We start from the raw sequence: 24,858 nt of genomic DNA on the forward strand, positions 1-24,858 counted from the left end.
TGGTCCCCGTGAACAACGGTGTTACGACCTTGATCACTGCCGTGTTCAAGTCGTAAGCGTGAGATGCCTCGGCCATTCTCACCCTGATGCTGTCTCCTGTGTAGGCCATAGCTGGAACTAGACTCGCCCGAACCACTATCATGTCTGCCCCTGTGTCCCGCAGACCTTCGCCCTTCACTCCGTTAACGTAGACGTTGCAGTGGGGCTGGAAATGTTTCCTGGAGCACGGAACGCAGAGTTGTGGAATTGTGCATGAGCTCGTGACGTCCCTTAGCTCCTCACTGCCAACAAAGTGTACACCCTTCTGGTCAGCCTGTCTCCTGTGGCAGTCCTTCTTCACGTGGCCCCGCTTGTTGCAGTAATAACACTGGATGTCAGTTCTGGAACTTGATCCTTTGTGTCCCTGATCGTCCTTCCCGTCCTTGGGTCCTGAAGAACCTGAATTTCCCGATTTTCCCGGCCGTGAGCCTGAAGATTTGCCGGAGATCGCCTGGGCGTCCTCGTGTACTCTGATCCAGTCGGCTGCCTCCTGAGTAGTCTTTGGCTGGTGCTCCTGCACGAAGGTCACCACCTCAGGTCGCAGGCTGGACATCAGTTGTTCCATGACTATGAGGTCGGCAAGGTCGTTGACGGTCCAGTCCTTTTCGGCCATCTCCACCCAGCGCCGCAGGTAGAGATTAAGGCGTGCCACAAACTGATGGCTCAGCTCGCCGCTCAGTCTCTTGCTGTTACGCAGACGTCGTCTGTAGGCTTCCGCAGTCAGGTTGAAGCGCTGGAGTAACGCCTTCTTAAGTGCCTGATAGTCTCTCGCCTCATCGTCATCCAAAGCGTTGTAGAGCTGCAATGCGCGTCCTTTTAAGCAGGTGCTAAGGCGGCTAGCCCACGTGGCCTCTTCCCACTTCTGGTCAGATGCAATGCGCTCAAACCGGCGTAAAAAGTCGTCGAGCTCGTCCTTGTCATCGTCGAACGTCGGCAGTCTCGTACGGTCGGCAACAAACGTCGGCGCGCTAGCCTGAGTAAGCGTACCCTTCTCGGCCTGTAGCCTAGCTAGTTCTAGCTGGTGATCGCGATCCGCCTGTTCCTTCCGGTCTAGTCTGTCACGTTCGGCCTGTCGTTCTCTTTCTTGTCTTGCAAGTTCGTCTTTCTTATCCTGTCGGTCACGTTCGGCCTGTCGTTCCTGTCTCTCAAGCTCGTCTTTCTTATCCTGTCGGTCACGTTCTCTTTCTTGTCTGTCAAGTTCGTCCTTCTTTTCCTGTCTGTCTCGTTCTGCCTGTCGTTCTCTTTCTTGTCTGTCAAGTTCGTCCTTTTTGTCCTGTCGGTCACGTTCTTCTTTTCTTGTCAGTCGCTCAAATTCTTCCTTCCGTTCTACTTCTAAGCGTTTTAGAACGCTTCGGGCTCTAACGCGTGCGTCTCGCTCAGTCGGTTGCTCGCTCCCAGGAGTCTCGAAAGTTATTCTCCTCGTAGGAGATCCCCCTGTAGCCATGGTTAGTTTAGCAAAGCTTTATCGCAAAAGTAAGTCTAACGCAGCTATAGCTAGAACACGCGGTGATGAAAGCGATGGATACAAAAATCCAGTAACCAGAAAATGCAGAAGAAAAATCCAAACGGTGTAGAACAAATCGCGTAGCCTACTTTATGGCTGCTTTTTGCGGTAAAACAAAATGTTTCCCACAGCCGTGACCTACTTTATCGGCTGCTTTTTGCGGTGAAACAGAGTGTCTCCCACAGCCTTGGTTAGGACAGAAGTCCTCGGACCCTTCCCCCCCAAAATTCCAACAAAGTCAAAATATGGAGAAAAATCCAAGTAAAACAAGACTATAGAAATGTAACCTGTTACAGAATGCGAAACAACAATGTAGAGAAAACTGAGTAAAACGAATAACAAATCCGCTAACCCCGCTCAGCTCTCTGCAACGGAAAACTCTGAACGTACAACAACAAAGATTCACAAACAAAGGAAAGGGAAGTAATCACAGTTAGCGCATACAATAACTCACAAATTACAATTTACATTTCCTGCAAGATGTGAATCGCTTAAGGTGTGGTATATGATCAAAACTACACAAAAAAGGGTAGCACCAAGCAGAAAATAAGTCGAGCACTGACGAGATTATCTGCTCTTAGTTATCCTTAATTGGTGGGTCTTTATCAGTTGGAAATTAACTGAGTAAATCCCGGCTTGGCCCCCATGTGTCACGTTTCAATATATCACTTAAGGTGATTATGAACCGGTTAATTACTACTAATTAACTAACCACACCACGATCCACTCTCGCAGTCATACAATTAAATAGAGTCAACAAAAGTATAAGTTTCAGACGCCTGTTTATGTATAAACTCGCCACCTCCCTCGAGCCTTCACTCAAAATATGTTCCTTTTACGTTCTCAACACGTAAAAAACCCGTGATCACTGACAAAATGCCAGTAGTATATAGAAAATTATAGTAACACGCTGAACCCGTGTAAATATAGTTAAATGCGAATGTTCTGTTCGAAAAGCTCTAGTTCGTGCAGGTGTCACACACCCCACGTTGTCACTACTCCAAGGTAATCACAGATAAGAAAAGACAACGGTGGTCAACGGGGTGCGTAAGACATGGTGCACTTAGCTTTATTTCTGTATGCTGGTTAGCCGGTATGCTGGTTAGCCGGGTTGCTGGTTAGCCGGGTTGCTGGTTAGCCGGTTCGCTGGTTAGCCGGTCTGCTGGTTAGCCGGTCTGCTGGTTAGCCGGTTAGCGTAGCTTCCTCAGGTCCCAGCTCCAACGTCTGCAGCTAGCAGTGTCCCGTCAAAGGCAGCCGTGCAGCGGTTACAGGAAACCGAAAGAAACGAACGAAGGCTGCAAACAGAAAGCATCGGTGCACTAAACATGTCAGCTACCCCTCACCCACCACCTTAAAACATGTCATCTTTAAATATCTCATCGAGCACGTGGGCCTGCACAAAACGGACTTTTTACAACAACAAAACAGCCATTTTCCGTCCTTCTCTCCCTATCTGCAAAAACCATATACAGATTAGTATTTTAGCGTCACAGAGAGTAAATTATGCGCTAACCTGGAAAGAACAACAGAGAGTAAATTATTCCACAAACACAGACTCAACAACAGCGTTTAATAATGATTTATTACCTCAAAAAGCCTATGATTGTAGTACTCTCTCAAGGAAGCAAAGTCCGCCTCCTCCCTGGAACAGCCTCTGTTCGTCAACAGTGACCAAAAACGTCCAGAACCCCTTGTCGAATCCTTATGCGAAAGCCATCGCCGACGAAGGAAAGTTGACGACTTGTCCTCAGCAAAATATGTGGCAGTGGGAAGGAATAACTAGTGGAAGCTCCCCTAGAGTGCCGAATACAATATTCGGTGAAAAACCATCATACTCTAGAAACTGTGTATTAGATCCTTCCCCTTCTGCCGCTGGGTGTCAAGTGCCCCGTGCTTGTGTCTCTCTCAGACAACCTAGCCAAATACACGTGACTGACCTTGTCACCAAACCAGTCCAGCTATACACAATTCTGCCTCCCAAGCAGAAAAAAGACACGAGAAACTCAATCCGTGAAAATCCCGTGCGCGCTGTCAGCGAAAAACCGTCAGCCCTATGACAGCAGAAACCCTCACTGTGAAACTCGTGCACTACAAAACATCCGTGCTAGTTGAGCACTGTCAGCAAACTCTGCTGTAGCCCAATATCACGTACAGGCGCTTTCTATCATAATCGACCAAGAACAGGCACTCCACTGAGTGACACTTTCTTGGTCTCTGTCACCCGATCGTGACACTAAGGCTTAGCTATGCTTCTCCATTACAGCCTACAAACTTGACAACTGTGTGAACAACAAAGTGGACGTCATAGCGAGCGAGGGGACCAGCATCAGGTGTTCTGGTCTGGACTCTTCTCAAAACATGTACTGGAAGGCCACGGATCTGTATGGACGCTCAGTCGACATCGCCCAGTGTGGAAGTTGTTCATCTGCTGGGTATTGTCCTACATGCTGGGTACCCAACACTCATTTCCAGGTCACGAGGTCACGAGAGTTCAGCGTCCTTCAAATCGTGTCTCAAGCTATTCAGAAAAATAGATGGACGCTAATTTGTTCCAAAAAGGACAACGCCGCAAAGGATCAATGTGAAATACACATTAAATGTATTCTGCTACACCTACATAATGACTACACAAGTATTATTTATTTCTGACAATATATGTGTGTGTGTGTGTGTGTGTGTGTGTGTGTGTGTGTGTGTGTGTGTGTGTGTGTGTGTGTGTGTGTGTGTGTGTGTGTGTGTGTGTGAATGTGTGTTCGTGCGTGCCTGCCTGCCTGCGTGTGTGCGTTTGTGAGTACGTGCGTGCGCGCGTTCGTGCGTGTGTGTGTATGTGGTGGCGGTTGTAGTGGTGGTTGTTGTTGTTGTTGTTGGTGGTGGTAGTGATGGTGGTGGTTGTTTGGTTTGTTGGTTGATTTGTTCGTCTTTTTTTTTATTAAAAATGTTCTTTGTGCAGATCACATGCCCCAGTGCCACAACGGAATTCTACAAATACGGGAAACACAGCCACAGACACCAATCCTGTGTGACGGTCTTGCGCCCCAGAAAAACATGAACTGGACCATTACAGACCACAATGGACCCCGCTTTGAGATAGCAACATGTCTGGACTATAACAGGAATTACACGTGTGAAAGTACTGATGCAGACTTTTCTTCCGCACGAACCGTGCCTGTGAGCCAGCTGGTGATGAAGAACTACGCGAGAGACAAGGTGGTCAACAAAACGCTGACCTGTATCAGACGTGATGGAGCGAGTTGGGACTCCCGTAGAATGCGTGTTGTGTGTAAGTACCGTTATATATGTGGTGGAGCGCATGCGGGTGTTGGCAATTACAAAAAGCAGAGAGGGAGAGAGTACACAAACAATAAAAAGTTGGTAGAATACATTGAATGATGTTCTCTGTCCTCTTTATTGCATAACACTCACGCACGCAATCACCAAGCATTTAAAATAAAAGTTAAAAATAGGTTCGTCAGACTAATGCTACTTTTCAATAAACATTTTCAACACTTAGTCTGAAAAAGGTGGAAACACATACTCCGCACTCAACTCAGAAGTAGCTTGAGGCAAATCTCTACAACGAAAAAGTTCTGTTGCCACAACACTATAAAGTCACTGGTGTAACGTGTGCTCTAAAACACGCTATTAAACACGGTAGTAAAACACTACCTAGAACTAACACGCTAGTACTAAACACACACGCTATCCCACCAAGAGTCCGCTCGGCTGGGAAAACAAAAAGTAAAAGCAAAATCAGTAATTACCGAAGCGACAATTCATATCAAAGTATCATCTCACACAGTCATCAACACCACAATTACAATCATTCAAGTTCCAGTATTACATCATGCATGTTTGGTTTTCTCAATCTTATCGTTGGCCTTCTCTTCTGTTGTTAGTTACACATCATTTTATTACAGCTGTCAATTTCCAGACAAAACAACAGACCATTTAGCCAAATCCAATATTGGTCCGAGAGGGGACCAACTTTCTGTGCTTGCTGAGATCTAATTCCACACATTCACATGACTAAAGAACAATCAAATTATTGTGCCAATTCCAAAGAAAGTGTACCGATAACAAAAGGTCTATTCTCACCTGGTCTACATCATCTCTGTACACGAAACACTCCCTGGTTCACAACAGCATTCGGTTCCAGGACATCCAGCCAACACACACTCCATCACTCCAATTGGTACACACCAACACACACTTTTTCACTTCACAAATGCATCACAAATGTATGCATAATTCATCCCAAGGCCGGCAAGGCTTGACATGTTCTTTCTCTGCCAGTCCAGGCCACAAGTGCGCGTTTGTTTCAACTTTGGCCGAGTTCATTACAACTTTTACTCATTTTAGTCGGGAAAAGGGGAAGGGGGAAGAGGGTCCTATATGACGCTGCTTGATTATGCGTCGCCACCCCAAACATTCTTTTATCAATACGATCTAAACTAATTTAACTTATTAAGAACAAAACTAAGCATTCCCCATTCAGGAATATTCAAACAAATGCATAGTCTGTGTGTTTTCATTCAAACCGAACACGCAGACGTAACCGATAGACACAAGCTGACACCCCTGTCTGTGAAATGACGAAACCCTGAAACCTACGTCATACCTACGATAACAGCCTACGACGCAATACAGGCGCTAGAAATAATAATTCTATTGACACAGTCACACAATGTCAATACAGATTTCTCTCACTCACCACATTCTCCCCAACTTAGCATGACTTCTCCTGAAGGCATGTCTTGGAAACAAAAACATGATGTTAAAACCTAACCATCAAAGAAGTTTCAACAACCAATCAAAATTCAAATTGGGCTAACCTATATCTTCAGCCGTCGCAAGTCTCAGTCACAAAAGCTAATCCTGAGTAACACATTTCGAACCTACACGTCAACCACTATTTAAAGATGCATTGACTGTACCGAAACTATTACCACATTTCGAACCTACATGTCAACCACTATTTAAAGATGCATTGACTGTACCGAAACTATTAACACATTTCGAACCTACATGTCAACCACTATTTAAAGATGCATTGACTGTACCGAAACTGTCAACACATTTCGAACCTACATGTCAACCACTAGATGCATTGACTGTACCGAAACTATTAACACATTTCGAACCTACATGTCAACCACTATTTAAAGATGCATTGACATTGACCGAAACTATTGCTAACAAAGACTTCGACATGCTGATGACACAGATCAGGAGGTGGGAGGGGGGGGGATTCTCATTGAATAATAAAAGAAAATGATCCCGAGGACAGAGAACAACGTACTGTCAAGGACGCCAAATTTTTTTCCCACAACAAAGTAACCTTAGAACATATTTACATGCCTAACCTGCACTAAACAATAGGCAACACAGAACAGCTGCTCCCCAACTTTACTTGAACCCACTCCCTAAGAATCCAATAATGTTTCCATGATCCGAAGGAACCGAGGGAGTACGTCAACTGCACGCGAATGCACTGTGCGGGGTTCCTTGTACAAGTTAGTATATAACATTTAATAATATGTAGATATATCCTTCCCTCCCAATATGTTCGATATGTTTGATATTTTTGATATTTTTAATATTTTTAATATTTGGTATTTCAACAATTAAATGTTGCTCACCATGTTTGCTTAAAACAAATTAACTAGCAACGCATAACCCAAGCCCCAGACTTCTCATGGTTAACGTTTCAGGGCGATCCCGGTGAGAAGACACTGTGGGGTTGCTCATGGGACTACCCCCCACTGCATCCTCCATCTCACCGTCGCTCAGGGCGATCCCGGTGAGAAGACACTGTGGGGTTGCTCATGGGACTACCCCCCACTGCATCTTCCATCTCACCGTCGCTCATGGTGAACAATAAAACAACATTATCACACAAGTGACACTATTCTGCTCAAATGTATACAAAATGCTTGAACATAAACACAGCACACAAATGAGGCAAATATGCAGTAATGCTCACTAGACCCACAAGTCCACGAATTCATCAAAATGTCACTACCGGGTCAGTAGCAAGACATGATAAAGCAGATATACAGAACGTACACGGTATCAGGACGCCTGTTCCGCATCAGCCACTGTTCCTCTGTGGAAGATATTTAAAAATTCCACTCACCATTGGCCGTCGATACGTTCCACTAAATGTCCTTTCACATTACTGGCACGTGCAGAAACAAACACAGTCACCACAGATCCTCGGAAATTGACGGTGTGGAAGTCGTCCACTCGCTCAGTCCCTGGAGTTGGTCGATAGTCGAGCTGGAGTCTCTCCTTCAAAGTCCATCACTGGGTCGTTCCAGGTTGGTGACGGGTGGTTCCAGGTTGGTGACGGGTGGTTCCAGGTTGGTGACGGGTGGTTCCAGGTTGGTGACGGGTGGTTCCAGGTTGGTGACGGGTGGTTCCAGGTTGGTGACGGGTGGTTCCAGGTTGGTGACGGGTGGGATAGCGTGTATACCTAAACTACTACTACTGTACTACTTTCTATTCTCAAAATGTGTCCACTTATCTGTACTGTCGGCGACGCCAAAATGTGGTGGAGCGCATGCGGGTGTGGCAATTACAAAAAAGCGAGAGGGAGAGAGTACACAAACAATAAAAAGTTTGAATACATTGAATGATGTTCTCTGTCCTCTTTATTGCATAACACTCACGCACACAATCACCAAGCATTTAAAATAAAAGTTAAAAATAGGTTCGTCAGACTAATGCTACTTTTCAATAAACACTTTCAACACTTAGTCTGAAAAAGGTGGAAACACATACTCCGCACTCAACTCAGAAGTAGCTTGAGGCAAATCTCTACAACGAAAAAAGTTCTGTTGCCACAACACTATAAAGTCACTGGTGTAACGTGTGCTCTAAAACACGCTATTAAACACGGTAGTAAAACACTACCTAGAACTAACACGCTATGCTAAACATACTATCAGAACACGGTATGCTAAACACGGTAGTAAAACATACACGCTATCATAAACACGCTATGCTAAACATACACGCTATCCCACCAAGAGTCCGCTCGGCTGGTCTACATCATCTCTGGACACGAAACACTCCCTGGTTCACAACAGCATTCGGTTCCAGGACATCCAGCCAACACACACTCCATCACTCCAATTGGTACACACCAACACACACTTTTTCACTTCACAAATGCATCACAAATGCATAATTCATCCCAAGGCCGGCAAGGCTTGACATGTTCTTTCTCTGCCAGTCCAGGCCACAAGTGCGCGTTTGTTTCAACTTTGGCCGAGTTCATTACAACTTTTACTCATTTTAGTCGGGAAAAGGGGAAGGGGGAAGAGGGTCCTATATGACGCTGCTTGATTATGCGTCGCCACCCCAAACATTCTTTTATCAATACGATCTAAACTAATTTAACTTATTAAGAACAAAACTAAGCATTCCCCATTCAGGAATATTCAAACAAATGCATAGTCTGTGTGTTTTCATTCAAACCGAACACGCAGACGTAACCGATAGACACAAGCTGACACCCCTGTCTGTGAAATGACGAAACCCTGAAACCTACGTCATACCTACGATAACAGCCTACGACGCAATACAGGCGCTAGAAATAATAATTCTATTGACACAGTCACACAATGTCAATACAGATTTCTCTCACTCACCACATATAAAGCGCAACCCCTACTTTTACGATAAAATTGAGAAAAATTCACACATTAGGCGCTTCCGGTGTATTTGCCGCACATCAAAGGAAAAATACAGAGTGGAAATATGTATGCTCTTGATGTGCAGTGAGATCAATGGCAGATGCATTGTAAAAGCTGGTTGGCCTTGAGACATCGGGTCGTATTTTCCAGCTGAGACCAGCTGCCTGCCCCCAGTTCACAGACTCTGACCTTCTTACCCGGGGTCAATGGCCGAGTTGTACTTTAGAGAACACTCTTCCTGCCCCAGTTTACAGACACTGACCTTCTTACTCGGGGTCAATGACCAAGTTGTACTTTAGAGAAAACTCTTCCTGCCCCAGTTTACAGACACTGACCTTCTTTCCCGGAGTCAATGACCGAGTTGTACTTTAGAGAAAACTCGTCCTGACCCAGTTTACAGACACTGACCTTCTTACCTGGGATCAATGACCGAGTTTTTACCTATGAGGCCGTCCTCCTTTGATGTCTGAGAGGAAACTCTGTCAGGATGATAGTAGCAGACACATGCATTATCACAAGAGTGGGAGTGTTATGTTTATTAGTTTAGGTATGTGTGTAGTGTGTAATCTTCTTTAGCCATACACAAGGCGATAGCGGTCAATAGGGCGCAGGGGTTCAAGTGGAGGAAAACAGGTGCGCCTTGTAGTCCGGAAAGTACGGTACGTGTCACTCACTGACAACGCCCGACGGGCCTAGAGCCGAATATAACCTTGAAACCTCAAACAAAAATCTTCACCCTGGTCTGTGTCCTGTTGCGCAAACGGTGCGATTTCCAAGCCGTAGACGGCGAACCTTAATATGTTCCCCACTGTAAGATAACTTTATGTTGAAGATGTTTGGTACTTATATTCCGTACTACCCAAAACGTATCTGTACTTTATGTATTAAATTGGTGCAGAGTACACATCGCATTATTCAGCATGAAACACATGTATTACAACCCGTACATGGTTTCTTTGTAACATACCAATTAACTAGAAGTGCAACGCCAAGGCACTGCATACCCCCAGCGAAGGACATCTCTCTTTCTCTCTCTCTCTCTCTCTCTCTCTCTCTCTCTCTCTCTCTCTCTCTCTCTCTCTCTCTCTCTCTCTCTCTCTCTCTCTCTCTCTCTCTCTCTCTCTCTCTCTCTCTCTCTCTCTCTCTCTCTCTCTCTCTCTCACACACACACACACACACACACACCATCCATGCACACAAATCACACTCACACGCACATGGTCAGACACACACCCACACATACACGCACGCACGCATCATTCATGCACACTCTCTTACACACATACACACCGTCACATGCCCACATACACGCGTGCACACACAAACACACACACACACACACACACACACATACACACACACACACACACACACACACACGCACACACTTGTGCACATAAACATGCAAACACACACACGCCACGAGCGTGAGAGAAAAGCCTAAGAGAAGGGATGACGTCACAATGTTTTTTTTACGTCAATGCATCGTGACGTTGTCTACTTCCGCGAGCATTATTGCTGTAGTCTCAGAAATTCTACCCCAACAAAGCGGCCCTGGATGGCGTTAGATCAAAAATCGAAGAATTGGTCGGCACCCACCGTCTTTTAGTTAGTATGTTTCCAATTTTTCGTGAACTTCCATCCCCAACTGTAGCCTCAGTTAGGTCACTAAAAATCCTTCTGTATCATGTTTTATCGGCATGAAAATTTCTCAAGTCGATTACAGAATAGCGTTCGTGGGATAACTCCAGCTACACTGGGATAAATTTGAGTTATTTCTAATATGCTGACTGTTAGCAAATGATAACAGACATGTCGAGAAAAAATACATCAAGCATGAGCCTTCAGGGGAATGCTGATATCGTTTGTGAAACATGTCTGTTATTAGCTAACAGTCAGCATATTAGAAATAACGGTTTTATTACCGTTTCTTTCGACCAAAAGAACATTCGAAGCTACCCCGCGAATTAGACAGAACAGCCGCAATGGGAACTTGAACGCTCCTACCTGATTATGCCTGTCAGTCAAAGAATTCTCGTGACCTGAGTCAGCCAATCAGAGTAACACACCTGACGTGATGATATTCACAGGTCAAATGCGTTTGACACACAACACAACGATCTCACAAGATAAACCATGTTGAACATGCGTTTCGCTTGCTTCGCTTTTTCTTGTTGAACAGCGAGTGACGCAATTTCACTTGATTTTTCCGAACTTTGATAATTTAGATTTCAAGTGAGCGGGTCGGCATTGCACACTCAGAGGATGGGTGGTGCCTTAATTGCTGTTCCCTAAAGCACCCACCGACAAAACTCGCTTTTCGGTATTTTTTCGATAAAGAGAGTATTATCTGACATGACAGCATTTAAAGTGTCATTCGTAAGAATAAATCACGCTGATGTTGTTGATTTCAATTTTAACTTTGTCTTGTTTATTTTAGCGTGATAAACAAAAAGGGTCCCTGCCTGAACGTTATAACATTTAACAGGTCACCTACAATCCATCCTGATTGGTCAAAAAGCCATATGGGGCACTGAATTGGTAATAATAATGTATAAATTTTGTTCAGATTCTCTCGGATTTACATAAAAACGTTGGTGTAAACGATCGAGAAGCTCTTAAATAGAAGGAAGTAACGCTACTTTAGTGTCAAAAAAGTTAAATCTATCGATCGTACATTGTAAACTGTGTATCACCCATTAACTCCATGTTACATAATCTAGGATTCCTTTTTACATTTAGTCAAGTTTTGACTAAATGTTTAACATAGAGAGGGAATCGAAACGTGTGTGTGTGTGTGTGTGTGTGTGTGTGTGTGTGTGTGTGTGTGTCTACCGATTCAGAGAAAACTACTTGACCGATTTTCATGAATCTTCACATGATAGTTCCTGGATATAATATCCCCGGAATCGTTTTTTAAATCATTTGATAAGTGTCTTTGATGACGTCATATCAGGATGTTTGTGAAAGTTGAGGCAGCACTGTCACGCTCTCATTTTTTTAACAAAATTGGTTGAAATTTTGGTCAAGCAATTGTTGACAAAGGCCGGACTTTGATATCGCGTTTCAGCTAAGAGGCTTAATAATTAATGTATGAGTTTGGTCATTACAAATCTGAACATTGTAATACAAATTTTTTTTTACAAAGCGATCAAAAATATAATGTCATCTTATTTCTCATCATTTTCTGATTTAAAAAACATATAAATATGTTATATTGTGATTAAAAACAAGCTCTGAAAATTAAACATATAAAAATTATGATTGAAATTAAATTTCTGAAATCGATTTAAAAACAATTTCATTTAATTCTTTGTTGGTTCCTGATTCCAAAACATATAAATATATTATTTTTGGATTAAAAACAAGCTAAAAAAAATTAGAAAGAAAAGAGACGCATCCTGCTCAGCGCAACCACTACCGCGCTATTCTAACTTGTCAATTTCACTGCCTTTTCCATCAGCGGGGGACTGACGATGCTATACACCTCACGCAACTTGATCCTATCTAATGTCAATTTAACGTTAATAACAATTAGGTCTGCAACTTGACTGCCCACTGCTGGGGAAAAGCACTGTATAACTCAGTACCTCTCTGTCTGCTATGGGTAGTGTTTGTGCGTGTTTGTGTGACTGAAACTGACAGAGGCGGATGAATGCTCTTATCTGTTTTCCGCTTGCGTTTGTCACGAGGAGTCAACATCATTAAGAGCGTTTCCTAATGAGGACAGAATGTGTGTGTGTGTGTGTGTGTGTGTGTGTGTGTGTGTGTGTGTGTGTGTGTGTGTGTGTGTGTGTGTGTGTGTGTGTGTGTGTGTGTGAGGGGGGGAGGTATCGGCTGTATGTCTTTTGTTTTTTCCCTCTTCCATTCCGACGAAAAGTGCAAGCATAAACAATCCCAAATGTTCTTCTTTCTAAAGACAATAAGTCTTTTGTAATAGCACTGCATACTATTTGTCTTTACTGTTGTTGTTGTTTACAGTTGTTGTTGTTGTTGTTGTTGTTGTTGTTGTTGTTGTTGTTGTTGTTGTTGTTGTTGTTGGTGGTGTTGTTGTTACACAACATGAAACCAAGAACTGAAGGCACGAACTGTATTTACCTCTCTACAGACCCAGCAGAGATCAGCAGACGGAACGTGACCTTGATAGGTTGGAACGTGACGGCCACCGTCGTGATCGACAAGGTCTATGACTCTGATAGAGATGTCGTCTGCCTCTGGAATATGACCGGACCAAACTCTGTGAGTTGACTTTTTTTCTCTATAAAGTTTGGGATTTACACAATCGAGGGCTAAAGACGCAGTGACGTGATGTCTTTCTTAGAATATAACAAGTCGCGTAAGGCGAAAATACAACATTTAGTCAAGTAGCTGTCGAACTCACAGAATGAAACTGAACGCAATGCAACGCAGCAAGACCGTATACTCGTAGCATCGTCAGTCCACCGCGCACGGCAAAGGCAGTGAAATTGACAAGAAGAGCGGGGTAGTACTTGCGCTGAGAAGGATAGCACGCTTTTCTGTACCTCTCTTCGTTTTAACTTTCTGAGCGTATTTTTAATCCAAACATATCATATCTATATGTTTTTGGAATCAGGAACCGACAAGGAATAAGATGAAAGTGGTTTTAAATTGATTTCGAACATTTAATTTTGATCATAATTTTTATATTTTTAATTTTCCGAGCTTGTTTTTAATCCAAACATAACATATTTATATGTGTTTGGAATCAGCAAATGATGGAGAATAAGATGAACGTAAATTTGAATCGTTTTATAAATTTTTTTTTTTTTTTACAATTTTCAGATTTTTAATGACCAAAGTCATTATTTAATTTTTAAGCCACCAAGCTGAAATGCAATACCGAAGTCCGGGCTTTGTCGAAGATTACCTGACCAAAATTTCAACCAATTTGGTTGAAAAATGAGAGCGTGACAGTGCCGCCTCAACTTTCACGAAAAGCCGGATATGACGTCATCAAAGACATTTATCAAAAAAAAAAAAAACGTTCGGGGATATCAATCACAGGAACTCTCATGTAAAATGTCATAAAGATCGGTCCAGTAGTTTGGTCTGAATCGCTCTACACACACGCACGCACGCACACACATACACACACACACATAAACACACACACACACACACACATACACCACGACCCTCGTTTCGATTCCCCCTCTATGTTAAAACATTTAGTCAAAACTTGACTAAATGTAAAAATGTGCCTGCATACACGAATAGTACAGAATTCTGTCCATGTTATCTAAAACTCACTCTCCGTTAGTTATGGTCTGTATACGCGTGGTACATATAATATATCACTTGCTTTAGCAGCGGCAAAGAAGGACGACGTGAGTCATTATATAATATTATATACTATATTTGTAGATTGATAGCTAATCGTCATAATTCCATTACAAATTAACTGAATGTCTTGGTAATAGCTCTTCGGTCATTCACGCCTTAAACAGGTCTGTAAGCTTAACAACATTTTCAGTAACATGGACATGCGTTTTTTAGATCCAACTTATACAATACCAAAGGCCAAAGTTATCTCCATTGGCGGAAGACGCCGACAGTCCGATGTACGACCATGGCGCGTGCAGTGTGTCCATCCCTGTCAACGCCACAGAGGGTGTGTACCGGGTGTTCCTGACCGTGATGCCTGCAGGTGGACCCGTTGCTGTGGGCAGCGTCACGTTGAGTTCGTACTTTTCTGTTCCTCTATATATTTTGCCCCCCCCCCCTCTTTCTCCCTCTCTCTCTCTCTCTCTCTCTCTCTCTCTCTCTCTCTCTCTCTCTCTCTCTCTCTCTCTCTCTCTCTCTCTCTCTCTCTCTCTCTCTCTCTCTCTCTCTCTCTCTCTCTCTCTGTCTCTCTCTCTCTGTGTCTCTGTGTGTCTCTCTCTCTCTCTGTGTGTGTCTCTCTCTCTCTCTGTCTCTCTCTCTCTCTGTCTCTCTCTCCCCCTCTCTCTCTCTCTCTGTCTATCTCTCTCTCTGTCTCTGTCTCTGTCTCTCTCTCTCTCTCTCTCTCTCTCTCTCTCTCTGTTTTGACTTGTCTCTCGGTCTTGGTCTGTACCTGTGTGTGTCTTTGTCTGGTTGTCTGTTTCTGTCTCTCACGTCTTCCCTGCTGTGTCTTTTTGTCTTCCCTTCTGTGTTGTGTTTCTGTTTTGCGCGGAGTTGTTCTGTCGCGAGTTTATTTGCTTTTGCTCGTACTGTTGATTTTGTTTTCGAACATTTTGATTGCGAAATAAACTTCCCTCACTCATAGTCATACAATCACGGCTAATTTAAGTTCAATTAACGAGTGCGAAATAAATGTTATCCTTTGCCCTGCTTAATGTTTCCAATAATTGAACAGTGCTGGATTAATTAATCATTAATTTTACCCTGCGAATTGTTTGCTTTTAACAGAAAAACCTGGACCACTTCTTCGGCTCCAGGCATGCCCACAGTACATTGCAGAAGGGTCCAATCTTGAATGTACTTGCCGACACGTATCATCACTCCAGGGGTCTCCACCGGCTAGAGTGACGTGGCTCAACTATGACGACACTTCAGTGTTAAGAGTCAGCAATGTGCGCAGAGAGCAGAACGGAACAACTTACACTTGTCGTTCTGTGTGGGGGCCGAACAATGACGTGACTCGGACAAGTGACTACACTCTTCGTGTTGCGTGTGAGTATAAGCTAAAAAGTAGAAGTAGGGGGCAGGAAAGGAAGAGAAAAAAAACAAAACAAGAGAGGGACAAAGAGAGAGAAACAGAGAGAGAGAGAGAGAGAGAGATAAGGAGAGAGAGAGAGAGAGAGAGCGAGAGAGACAGAGAGAGCGAGAAAGAGAGAGACAGACAGACAGACAAACAGACAGACTCCTGGCGCGCTTAAATAAATTATGAATGCTTTTTGCATTGGCGTGACGTTGTAGGGCTAAGCAGGTCAGGCAATGGAAGACAGAAATACATCCTGGTAGGCTTGAATATGAATCTGGTCTCCGTGGCCGATATTTTTCATTACTAGAGGGACCAGCAAGTGTAATTTGGAGAAGTAAATGAGAAGAAATTACTTGTGTGTTTGAATATGAAAGTTGTATGCATGAGTGTCTCTTGTCATTGCTATACGGACCAGCTGATGCAGAAGTGCTTCTATACCGAAAATAAATCTCGGTAGGGTTGAATATGAATTGTATGTATGTGAGTGTCTTTTCTCATTGTTACACAGACAGTCAAATGCAAAGATGAAAACCTACCAGAAGAACCCTGGTATATATGAAAATGAAAGTTGTGTGAATGAGTGTTAAGCCCTCAACTAACTACAGCCGAATCAAGACGAACCAGTACGGCGAACGTTCGGCGACGTCATCACATAAGGGGATTCCCTTGTAACGTTCGCGATTCGCCGATACAATCCTGCAAACATTCGGCGCGTTAGCGGCGAACTGACTTTTCATTGGTTAAATAATTGAGTATCTTCATCCGTGACGAGTGACAATGCTGCCAACCGATCACGAGTCTTCTCACGTGATATTTCTTAATCATGTGACCGGTGTCACCGATACATTTCGCTGCCAGGAACGGTGTCACATTTGCTGAACGTTCGCCGACCGAGTTCGCTTGTTTCGGCTGTGGTTAGTAGCGGGCTTTACTTTGTAATGCTAGGCGGACCGTGCCGTACAAAGGCGAGACCGTATACACGGGGGATAACCTGTCAAAGGCCGAACAGAAGCCGAAGGCCGCTCATGACACGTGTGAAGGCAAGTTTTGTCTGTTTTCTAGGTATTGTTTGATTTATGTCGGGATTTAAGGTAAGCTACTGATTCAGCGATGACTAAATTTGTTTCTCGATGCATAAAAAGTCAGGGAGCGATTGATATTTGCCCGTAAATAGCCTTCAAAGCTGAAAATGTCCGCGATCGAGCACCGGAAATGGCTGTTCGATGGGTTTTGCAAGTAGAAATGTGCTTTATTTCACCAAATCAGCTCGTATTTGGTGTGGGTACGGGATTCTAGAGGACGAAGGAGTCATAAGAGGTGCAAAGAAGTGCTATTTGGGAGTAGAATAAATCTTCCGAGACAGTAGACAAGAGAAGGTCATATTTGAGAGATGCGCGTAGGCCGATTGTCTTTCCGACAAGCGAATGATACAGCAGATTAATCATTCGTTTTGACCAGAAACCTAGTCTCTAGTTTTTATGAATGAGTTTTTTAATTAAAACAATCACGAGAACTCTCTCGCTTAGCCTAATGGCTGTTCGATGGGTTTCGCAAGTAGAAATGTGCTTTATTTCACCAAATCAGCTCGTATTTGACATCGGTTTGGTATATATATATATATATTCTAATCCTACCGCGAACTGGATAGCAGACGCGGCACGTGTGAACGAAATTTCAGAAAAGCGTACATCTGTACAGTGCAGCAAAACGGTTCTGTGCATCATTGTCAATGTAAATAGTGATCAACTTAGAAGCACACGTACCCTGTTGCCCTTAGATAACGGCACACACACTAAGCCAAATAGCTGTCTCTCGTATACACCCACACACACACACGCACGCACGCACGCACATACACACCCATACATACACACCCACACACACTCATTCTAATGGGTTTGGAGCATCTGTTTATACAGATGCAGTCTGAAGACGAAGAAATGGTTCTTGTGGCAGAGGAGGTGGAGGAAGAAGTAGATGGACCTGTGCCAGGTCCATCCGGATCCGCTGCTCTGGCCATATGCCACCATTGTGGCAAATCGTTCGCCTATGGCAATAATCTGAAGAGACATATAAGGGAAGTGCACTACCAAGGTGAACCCGTGGTGTGTACAGAACCAGGGTGCCTTAAAACGTTCAAACGACCAAAGTTGCTCGAAATACACCACAAGAACAAACACTCAGATGAAAGACCTTTTGAGTGCCACAAATGTGCAAAGAAGTTTGCAATAAAAAAAATGTTAACGCAGCACTCTCATTCATGTGGTGGCCAGAAACCATATGGGTGCAAGTTGTGTACCATGGCCTTTGCCAGTAGAAGCAGTCTGGCCGACCACGGGAGGAGAAGCCACGAGGGCAGGCGATATGTCTGTGGGGGCTGTTCCAAAGTATATAAATGGAAAGCCTGCCTTTCGCGTCACTGCAAAAAATGCCCCAGTGCAGAGTAGCCATTTGCCAGTAGTGATCAGCAGCAAATTTCCAATAGTACTGAAATGTGTTGTTTCATAAACTGTTTTGACTGAATGTGTTTTTTTGACAGTTAGACAAGGAATCGAGACAAGGGTGTTGGTATTGGTGTATGTATTGGCCTGTGTGTAGAGCGATTCCAAGAAAACTATTGAACAGAGACTTTAGATAAAACAAATTCCTGGCCATAATCCCAAATCGTGTTTGTTTTTACATTTAGTCAAGTTTTGACTAAATATTTTAACATCGAGGGGGAATCGAAACGAGGGTCGTGGTGTATGTGCGTGTGTGCGTGTGTCTGTGTGTGTGTGTAGAGCGATTCAGACTAAACTACTGGACCGATCTTTATGAAATTTGACATGAGAGTTCCTGGGTATGAAATCCCCGAACGTTTTTTTCATTTTTTTGATAAATGTCTTTGATGACGTCATATCCGGCTTTTCGTGAAAGTTGAGGCGGCACTGTCACGCCCTCATTTTTCAACCAAATTGGTTGAAATTTTGGTCAAGTAATCTTCGACGAAGCCCGGACTTCGGTATTGCATTTCAGCTTGGTGGCTTAAAAATTAATTAATGACTTTGGTCATTAAAAATCTGAAAATTGTAAAAAAAAAATAAAAATTTATAAAACGATCCAAATTTACGTTTAGCTTATTCTCCATCATTTGCTGATTCCAAAAACATATAAATATGTTATATTCGGATTAAAAACAAGCTCTGAAAATTAAATATATAAAAATTATTATCAAAATTAAATTGTCCAAATCAATTTAAAAACACTTTCATCTTATTTCTTGTCGGTTCCTGATTCCAAAAACATATAGATATGATATGTTTGGATTAAAAACACGCTCAGAAAGTTAAAACAAAGAGAGGCACAAAAAAGCGTGCTATCCTTCTTAGCGCAACTACTACCCCGCTCTTCTTGCCATGAGCGGTGGACTGACGATGCTACGAGTATACGGTCTTGCTGAAAAATGGCATTGCGTTCAGTTTACTTCTGTGAGTTCGACAGCTACTTGACTAAATATTGTATTTTCGCCTTACGCGACTTGTTTCTTCTTCTTTTAATATCTTTGATGACATTATTTCCGGTGGGGGGGGTGGATGGTGGGGGGGGGGGGTGGATGGTGGGGGGCTCTGTGGGGACCTTATTATTTCAAATTATTAAAGGGATTGGAATTTTTATGGAACAACCTTTGACTCAATGCGGACTATGTGATTGCACTTCAACTTGGAAGCTGAATAGTAGGTTAATTTATCTGTTTCATTTTAGAAATAGCAGACAAATAAGAATTGTAATATCTGCTGCCACTCCAACCCCCCCCCCCCCCCCCCACCGCCACCCCCCCCCCCCCCCCCCAAACAAACCAAACAAACCCAACTACGGCCGATGCATACCCGCGATCGAATCAGACATCAAATGGCACCGCCATCAGCTGCCCTTGCGCTAACTTACCCCCCCCCCCCTCCACTCCCCCGGGTACCATGTGCTATCAACCGTTTTCTATTATTTCAACGAGTAAGAGAAGACTTGCCAACAGGCCAAAAAGAAACTATGAGAGAGAGATAACTTTATTTTACAAGGATAAAGATTTAAGAGTAAGCGAGAGAGTTCTCGTGATTGTTTTAATTAAAAAACTCATTCATAAAAACTAGAAACTAGGTTTCTGGTCAAAACGAATGATTAATCTGCTGTATCATTCGCTTGTCGGAAAGACAATCGGCCTACGCGCATCTCTCAAATATGACCTTCTCTTGTCTACTGTCTCGGAAGATTTATTCTACTCCCAAATAGCACTTCTTTGCACCTCTTATGACTCCTTCGTCCTCTAGAATCCCGTACCCACACCAAATACGAGCTGATTTGGTGAAATAAAGCACATTTCTACTTGCAAAACCCATCGAACAGCCATTTCCGGTGCTCGATCGCGGACATTTTCAGCTTTGAAGGCTATTTACGGGAAAATATCAATCGCTCCCTGACTTTTTATGCATCGAGAAACAAATTTAGTCATCGCTGAATCAGTAGCTTACCTTAAATCCCGACATAAATCAAACAATACCTAGAAAACAGACAAAACTTGCCTTCACACGTGTCATGAGCGGCCTTCGGCTTCTGTTCGGCCTTTGACAGGTTATCCCCCGTGGTATTTAGAAGAGTGTAATTGTGCGTGTGAATGTAAGTGCACTGTGCAAGAGTGCCCCTTCTTATTTTTTGTTTGTTTGTTTGTTTGCTTAACGCCCAGCCGACCACGAAGGACCATATCAGGGCGGTGCTGCTTTGATATATAACGTGCGCCACACACAAGACAGAAGTCGCAGCATAGGCTTCATGTCTCACCCAGTCACATTATTCTGACACCGGACCAACCAGTCCTAGCACTAACCCCACAATGCCAGACGTCAAGCGGAGCAGCCACTAGATTGCCAATTTTAAAGTCTTAGGTATGACCCGGCCGGGGTTCGAACTCACGACATCCCGATCACGGGGCGGACGCCTTACCACTAGGCCAACCGTTCCGGTACCCCCCCCCCCCCTTCTTATTGCTGGAAGTAGACTAACGGGCCATCACGAGCAATGGTGAGAGTCTACCAGAAAGAAATGATGGTGTGTATAAATGTAAGTCCAGTGTCGCTTCTCGTTAATAAACGAGCAGGCGAGTGCAAGGAGTGTCATGGTATTGGACAAGAGTGTCGCTTCTCTTTGCTAGAAGGGCCATCAAGTGCAATGATACTAATCTTTCAGAAACATATTCTGGTGTGTATACACGTGAGTCCTGTGTGCATAAGTGTCGGGTCTCGTTTAATGATAATACTAATGCATACTTTATAAAGCGCATGTATCCAGGGTTTAACCCTGCTCAAAGCGCTGTACGATCATTGGAAAACATAATTATAACAACATAACATTATTTACAGTGCAATAGACTGACAGGCTAGTGCAAAGGTGAAAACCTACGAAAAGAAAGAAATGATGGTGGGTATTAATACGAGCCGTGTGCAAGAGGGTCCCTTTGCATAGGCAAAACAAAATAGGGTCGGTAGGTCGAGATTTTTATTTAATTTTTTTTTCTCCCAAAAAACATATTTTTAAGTAATTTTGCCAAAAAAACAAAACCTTTTTTTTTTTCCCCCAAAAGCCAAAAAAAAGTATAGGGTCGCGCGAAAAAATAGGGTCGGTCGGGATACCGTAAACAGACTATTTTTGTTGTTGTTGCCTAACTAAGTGTTACTTCCTGTTGCCAGACGGGCCATCCAGTGCAAGTGTCACATCACAAGCAAACGTCACGGACGACACACACCTCGTGGCCTTGACCTGTACAGCCCATGACGTATATCCGTCAGCCAACTTCACTTGGAGCGTTCCGTGCTTGACCTTGGACCTGACCTCTCCGGTCAGCACATGCACGCTCGCGCAAGAAACGATGAGGAACGTCACGGAAGTCGTTTGCCTGGCGATTAACACAGAGGTTCCGGTGAATGCTTGGGGTGTTTACACTGCTCCAGTCTTGAGTAAGTACATGACATTACTTATGTACTTTACATAGTCACAATCACAATCGTATCTGACATTTGGAACGAAACAATACTTATGTTTTTGTGTGTCTTTTTGTTCGTATGTTGTTGTTGCCTGTTTTGCAGTCTGTTTGGTCATCTTCTTTTGTTTATTGGGTTGTTGTTGTTTTGCCTGTTTTGCAGTCTGTTTGGTCATCTTCTTTTGTTTATTGGGTTGTTGTTGTTGTTGCCTGTTTTGCAGTCTGTTTGGTCATCTTCTTTTGTTTATTGGGTTGTTGTTGTTGTTGCCTGTTTTGCAGTCTGTTTGCTCATCTTCTTTTGTTTATTGGGTTGTTGTTGTTTTGCCTGTTTTGCAGTCTGTTTGGTCATCTTCTTTTGTTTATTGGGTTGTTGTTGTTGTTGCCTGTTTTGCAGTCTGTTTGGTCATCTTCTTTTGTTTATTGGGTTGTTGTTGTTTTGCCTGTTTTGCAGTCTGTTTGGTCATCTTCTTTTGTTTATTGGGTTGTTGTTGTTTTGCCTGTTTTGCAGTCTGTTTGGTCATCTTCTTTTGTTTATTGGGTTGTTGTTGTTTTGCCTGTTTTGCAGTCTGTTTGGTCATCTTCTTTTGTTTATTGGGTTGTTGTTGTTTTGCCTGTTTTGCAGTCTGTTTGCTCATCTTCTTTTGTTTATTGGGTTGTTGTTGTTTTGCCTGTTTTGCAGTTTGTTTGGTCATCTTCTTTTGTTTATTGGGTTGTTGTTGTTGTTGCCTGTTTTGCAGTCTGTTTGGTCATCTTCTTTTGTTTATTGGGTTGTTGTTGTTTTGCCTGTTTTGCAGTCTGTTTGGTCATCTTCTTTTGTTTATTGGGTTGTTGTTGTTGTTGCCTGTTTTGCAGTCTGTTTGGTCATCTTCTTTTGTTTATTGGGTTGTTGTTGTTTTGCCTGTTTTGCAGTCTGTTTGGTCATCTTCTTTTGTTTATTGGGTTGTTGTTGTTGTTGCCTGTTTTGCAGTCTGTTTGGTCATCTTCTTTTGTTTATTGGGTTGTTGTTGTTGTTGCCTGTTTTGCAGTCTGTTTGCTCATCTTCTTTTGTTTATTGGGTTGTTGTTGTTTTGCCTGTTTTGCAGTCTGTTTGGTCATCTTCTTTTGTTTATTGGGTTGTTGTTGTTGTTTTGCCTGTTTTGCAGTCTGTTTGGTCATCTTCTTTTGTTTATTGGGTTGTTGTTGTTTTGCCTGTTTTGCAGTCTGTTTGGTCATCTTCTTTTGTTTATTGGGTTGTTGTTGTTGTTGCCTGTTTTGCAGTCTGTTTGGTCATCTTCTTTTGTTTATTGGGTTGTTGTTGTTGTTGCCTGTTTTGCAGTCTGTTTGGTCATCTTCTTTTGTTTATTGGGTTGTTGTTGTTGTTGCCTGTTTTGCAGTCTGTTTGGTCATCTTCTTTTGTTTATTGGGTTGTTGTTGTTTTGCCTGTTTTGCAGTCTGTTTGGTCATCTTCTTTTGTTTATTGGGTTGTTGTTGTTTTGCCTGTTTTGCAGTCTGTTTGGTCATCTTCTTTTGTTTATTGGGTTGTTGTTGTTGTTGCCTGTTTTGCAGTCTGTTTGGTCATCTTCTTTTGTTTATTGGGTTGTTGTTGTTTTGCCTGTTTTGCAGTCTGTTTGGTCATCTTCTTTTGTTTATTGTGTTGTTGTTGTTTTGGGGACACGGTGTCGCAATAAGAAACAAGTCGCGTGAAACGAAGTTAATACATGTAATGCACAGACTGCACTGAACGCACTGCGGCATGTCACGACAATAGTTTTGCCGATTACCCGCGGCCGGGTAACCGATCGCTTGAGGTGATCATTAATTAAGCCAGTTATAGAGCAGGAGCGTATATAGCGCTTCACAGAGCATGGTGATCTCTAAGTTTCAAAATGGACGTCTATCGATGTCATTCCGTAACTAACAAAAATAGAAAGAACTCTTGCTATCGTCAAGGCTACTCGACCACCATGTTGGCTTTTAGCGTTATTGGTTAGGCCGAAAAAAAAATAGGTGTGGTTACGGTAACATAGCCAAAAAAAATAGGGTAGGAAGGTAGACACTCACTTTTGTTTTTAACTTTTTTTTCTAATGTGTAAAAATTAAACCTACTTGACAGGGAAATAAGTGTGCGACTCGGGCGCTTTCGCTTTCATTGCGTTTTCTGCACTCGTTTTCTTGTTTTTGTGTGTGGTTTTTTGACAAATGTAATAAAAAGTTATAGGGTCGGCCCCAAAAAATAGGGTAGGTCGGGTTACCGTAACCACACCTATTTTTTTTTAGGCCTTAAGACGAAGGACCTGATCGGGTACTTACGCATTAATTAATTACTTTTACGTTTTACATCTCACGCCGCAAACCTGCCATCACTAAGATGAAAATTAATCTGTCGCAAAATTGCAATTTTCGACGCCTCACAGGAAATACTGTTACATGGAACTCAGAAGTTTTCTTCGTGATTAAATGCCTGAAGATTGGCCGGAAGCCCACGAAGATCTGTGATGTATAATCAAGAAGACCTGTTACTTTAATGTAAATGGTGTTATATTACTGTTGAACCTTTAGGTTTAATGAAAGTAACTGTAAGTTTGAACTTATCGTTTTGCAGACCAACCCGTGACGCCAGAGGATAACGGAGATTCACCCCTGGCACTCATAGCGGGCGGGTCTGTTGCTGCTGCTGTTGTTGTCATCGTCATCATCGTCGTCATCGTCGTCATTGTCGTCAAGCGAAAAGGTAAGGCTTACAAAGATTCGTCTCAGGTAGACTCGGACATGTTATCAGTGATTGATAAATAATTAAGATATGCACATTTTGATTGATAAATGGAATCTAATATTTGTCATTGATATTTATCATTTACACTTTGTGATAAACAAGCATGATCCAGACTTTCTTATGCGTCTGCATGTGTGTATTTATAACTCTGCATTT

General features: G+C 43.0%; 1 protein-coding gene across 1 annotated transcript; it reads left to right on the forward strand.

Annotated features, from left to right (window-relative positions):
• Nucleotides 1-3,926: 3,926 nt before the first annotated feature.
• Nucleotides 3,927-24,686, forward strand: LOC138956963 (uncharacterized; the record flags this gene model as incomplete). The annotated part of the gene is made up of 7 exons (XM_070328154.1): nt 3,927-3,975; nt 4,494-4,793; nt 13,352-13,482; nt 14,761-14,944; nt 15,652-15,915; nt 21,661-21,927; nt 24,532-24,686. Coding segments are annotated over exons 1-7 (1,350 nt in total), but the record flags the coding sequence as incomplete, so codon positions are not given.
• Nucleotides 24,687-24,858: the final 172 nt, after the last annotated feature.

Source organism: Littorina saxatilis, unplaced genomic scaffold (assembly GCF_037325665.1).
Source record: "Littorina saxatilis isolate snail1 unplaced genomic scaffold, US_GU_Lsax_2.0 scaffold_848, whole genome shotgun sequence".
NCBI classification, from domain to species: Eukaryota; Metazoa; Mollusca; class Gastropoda; order Littorinimorpha; family Littorinidae; genus Littorina; species Littorina saxatilis.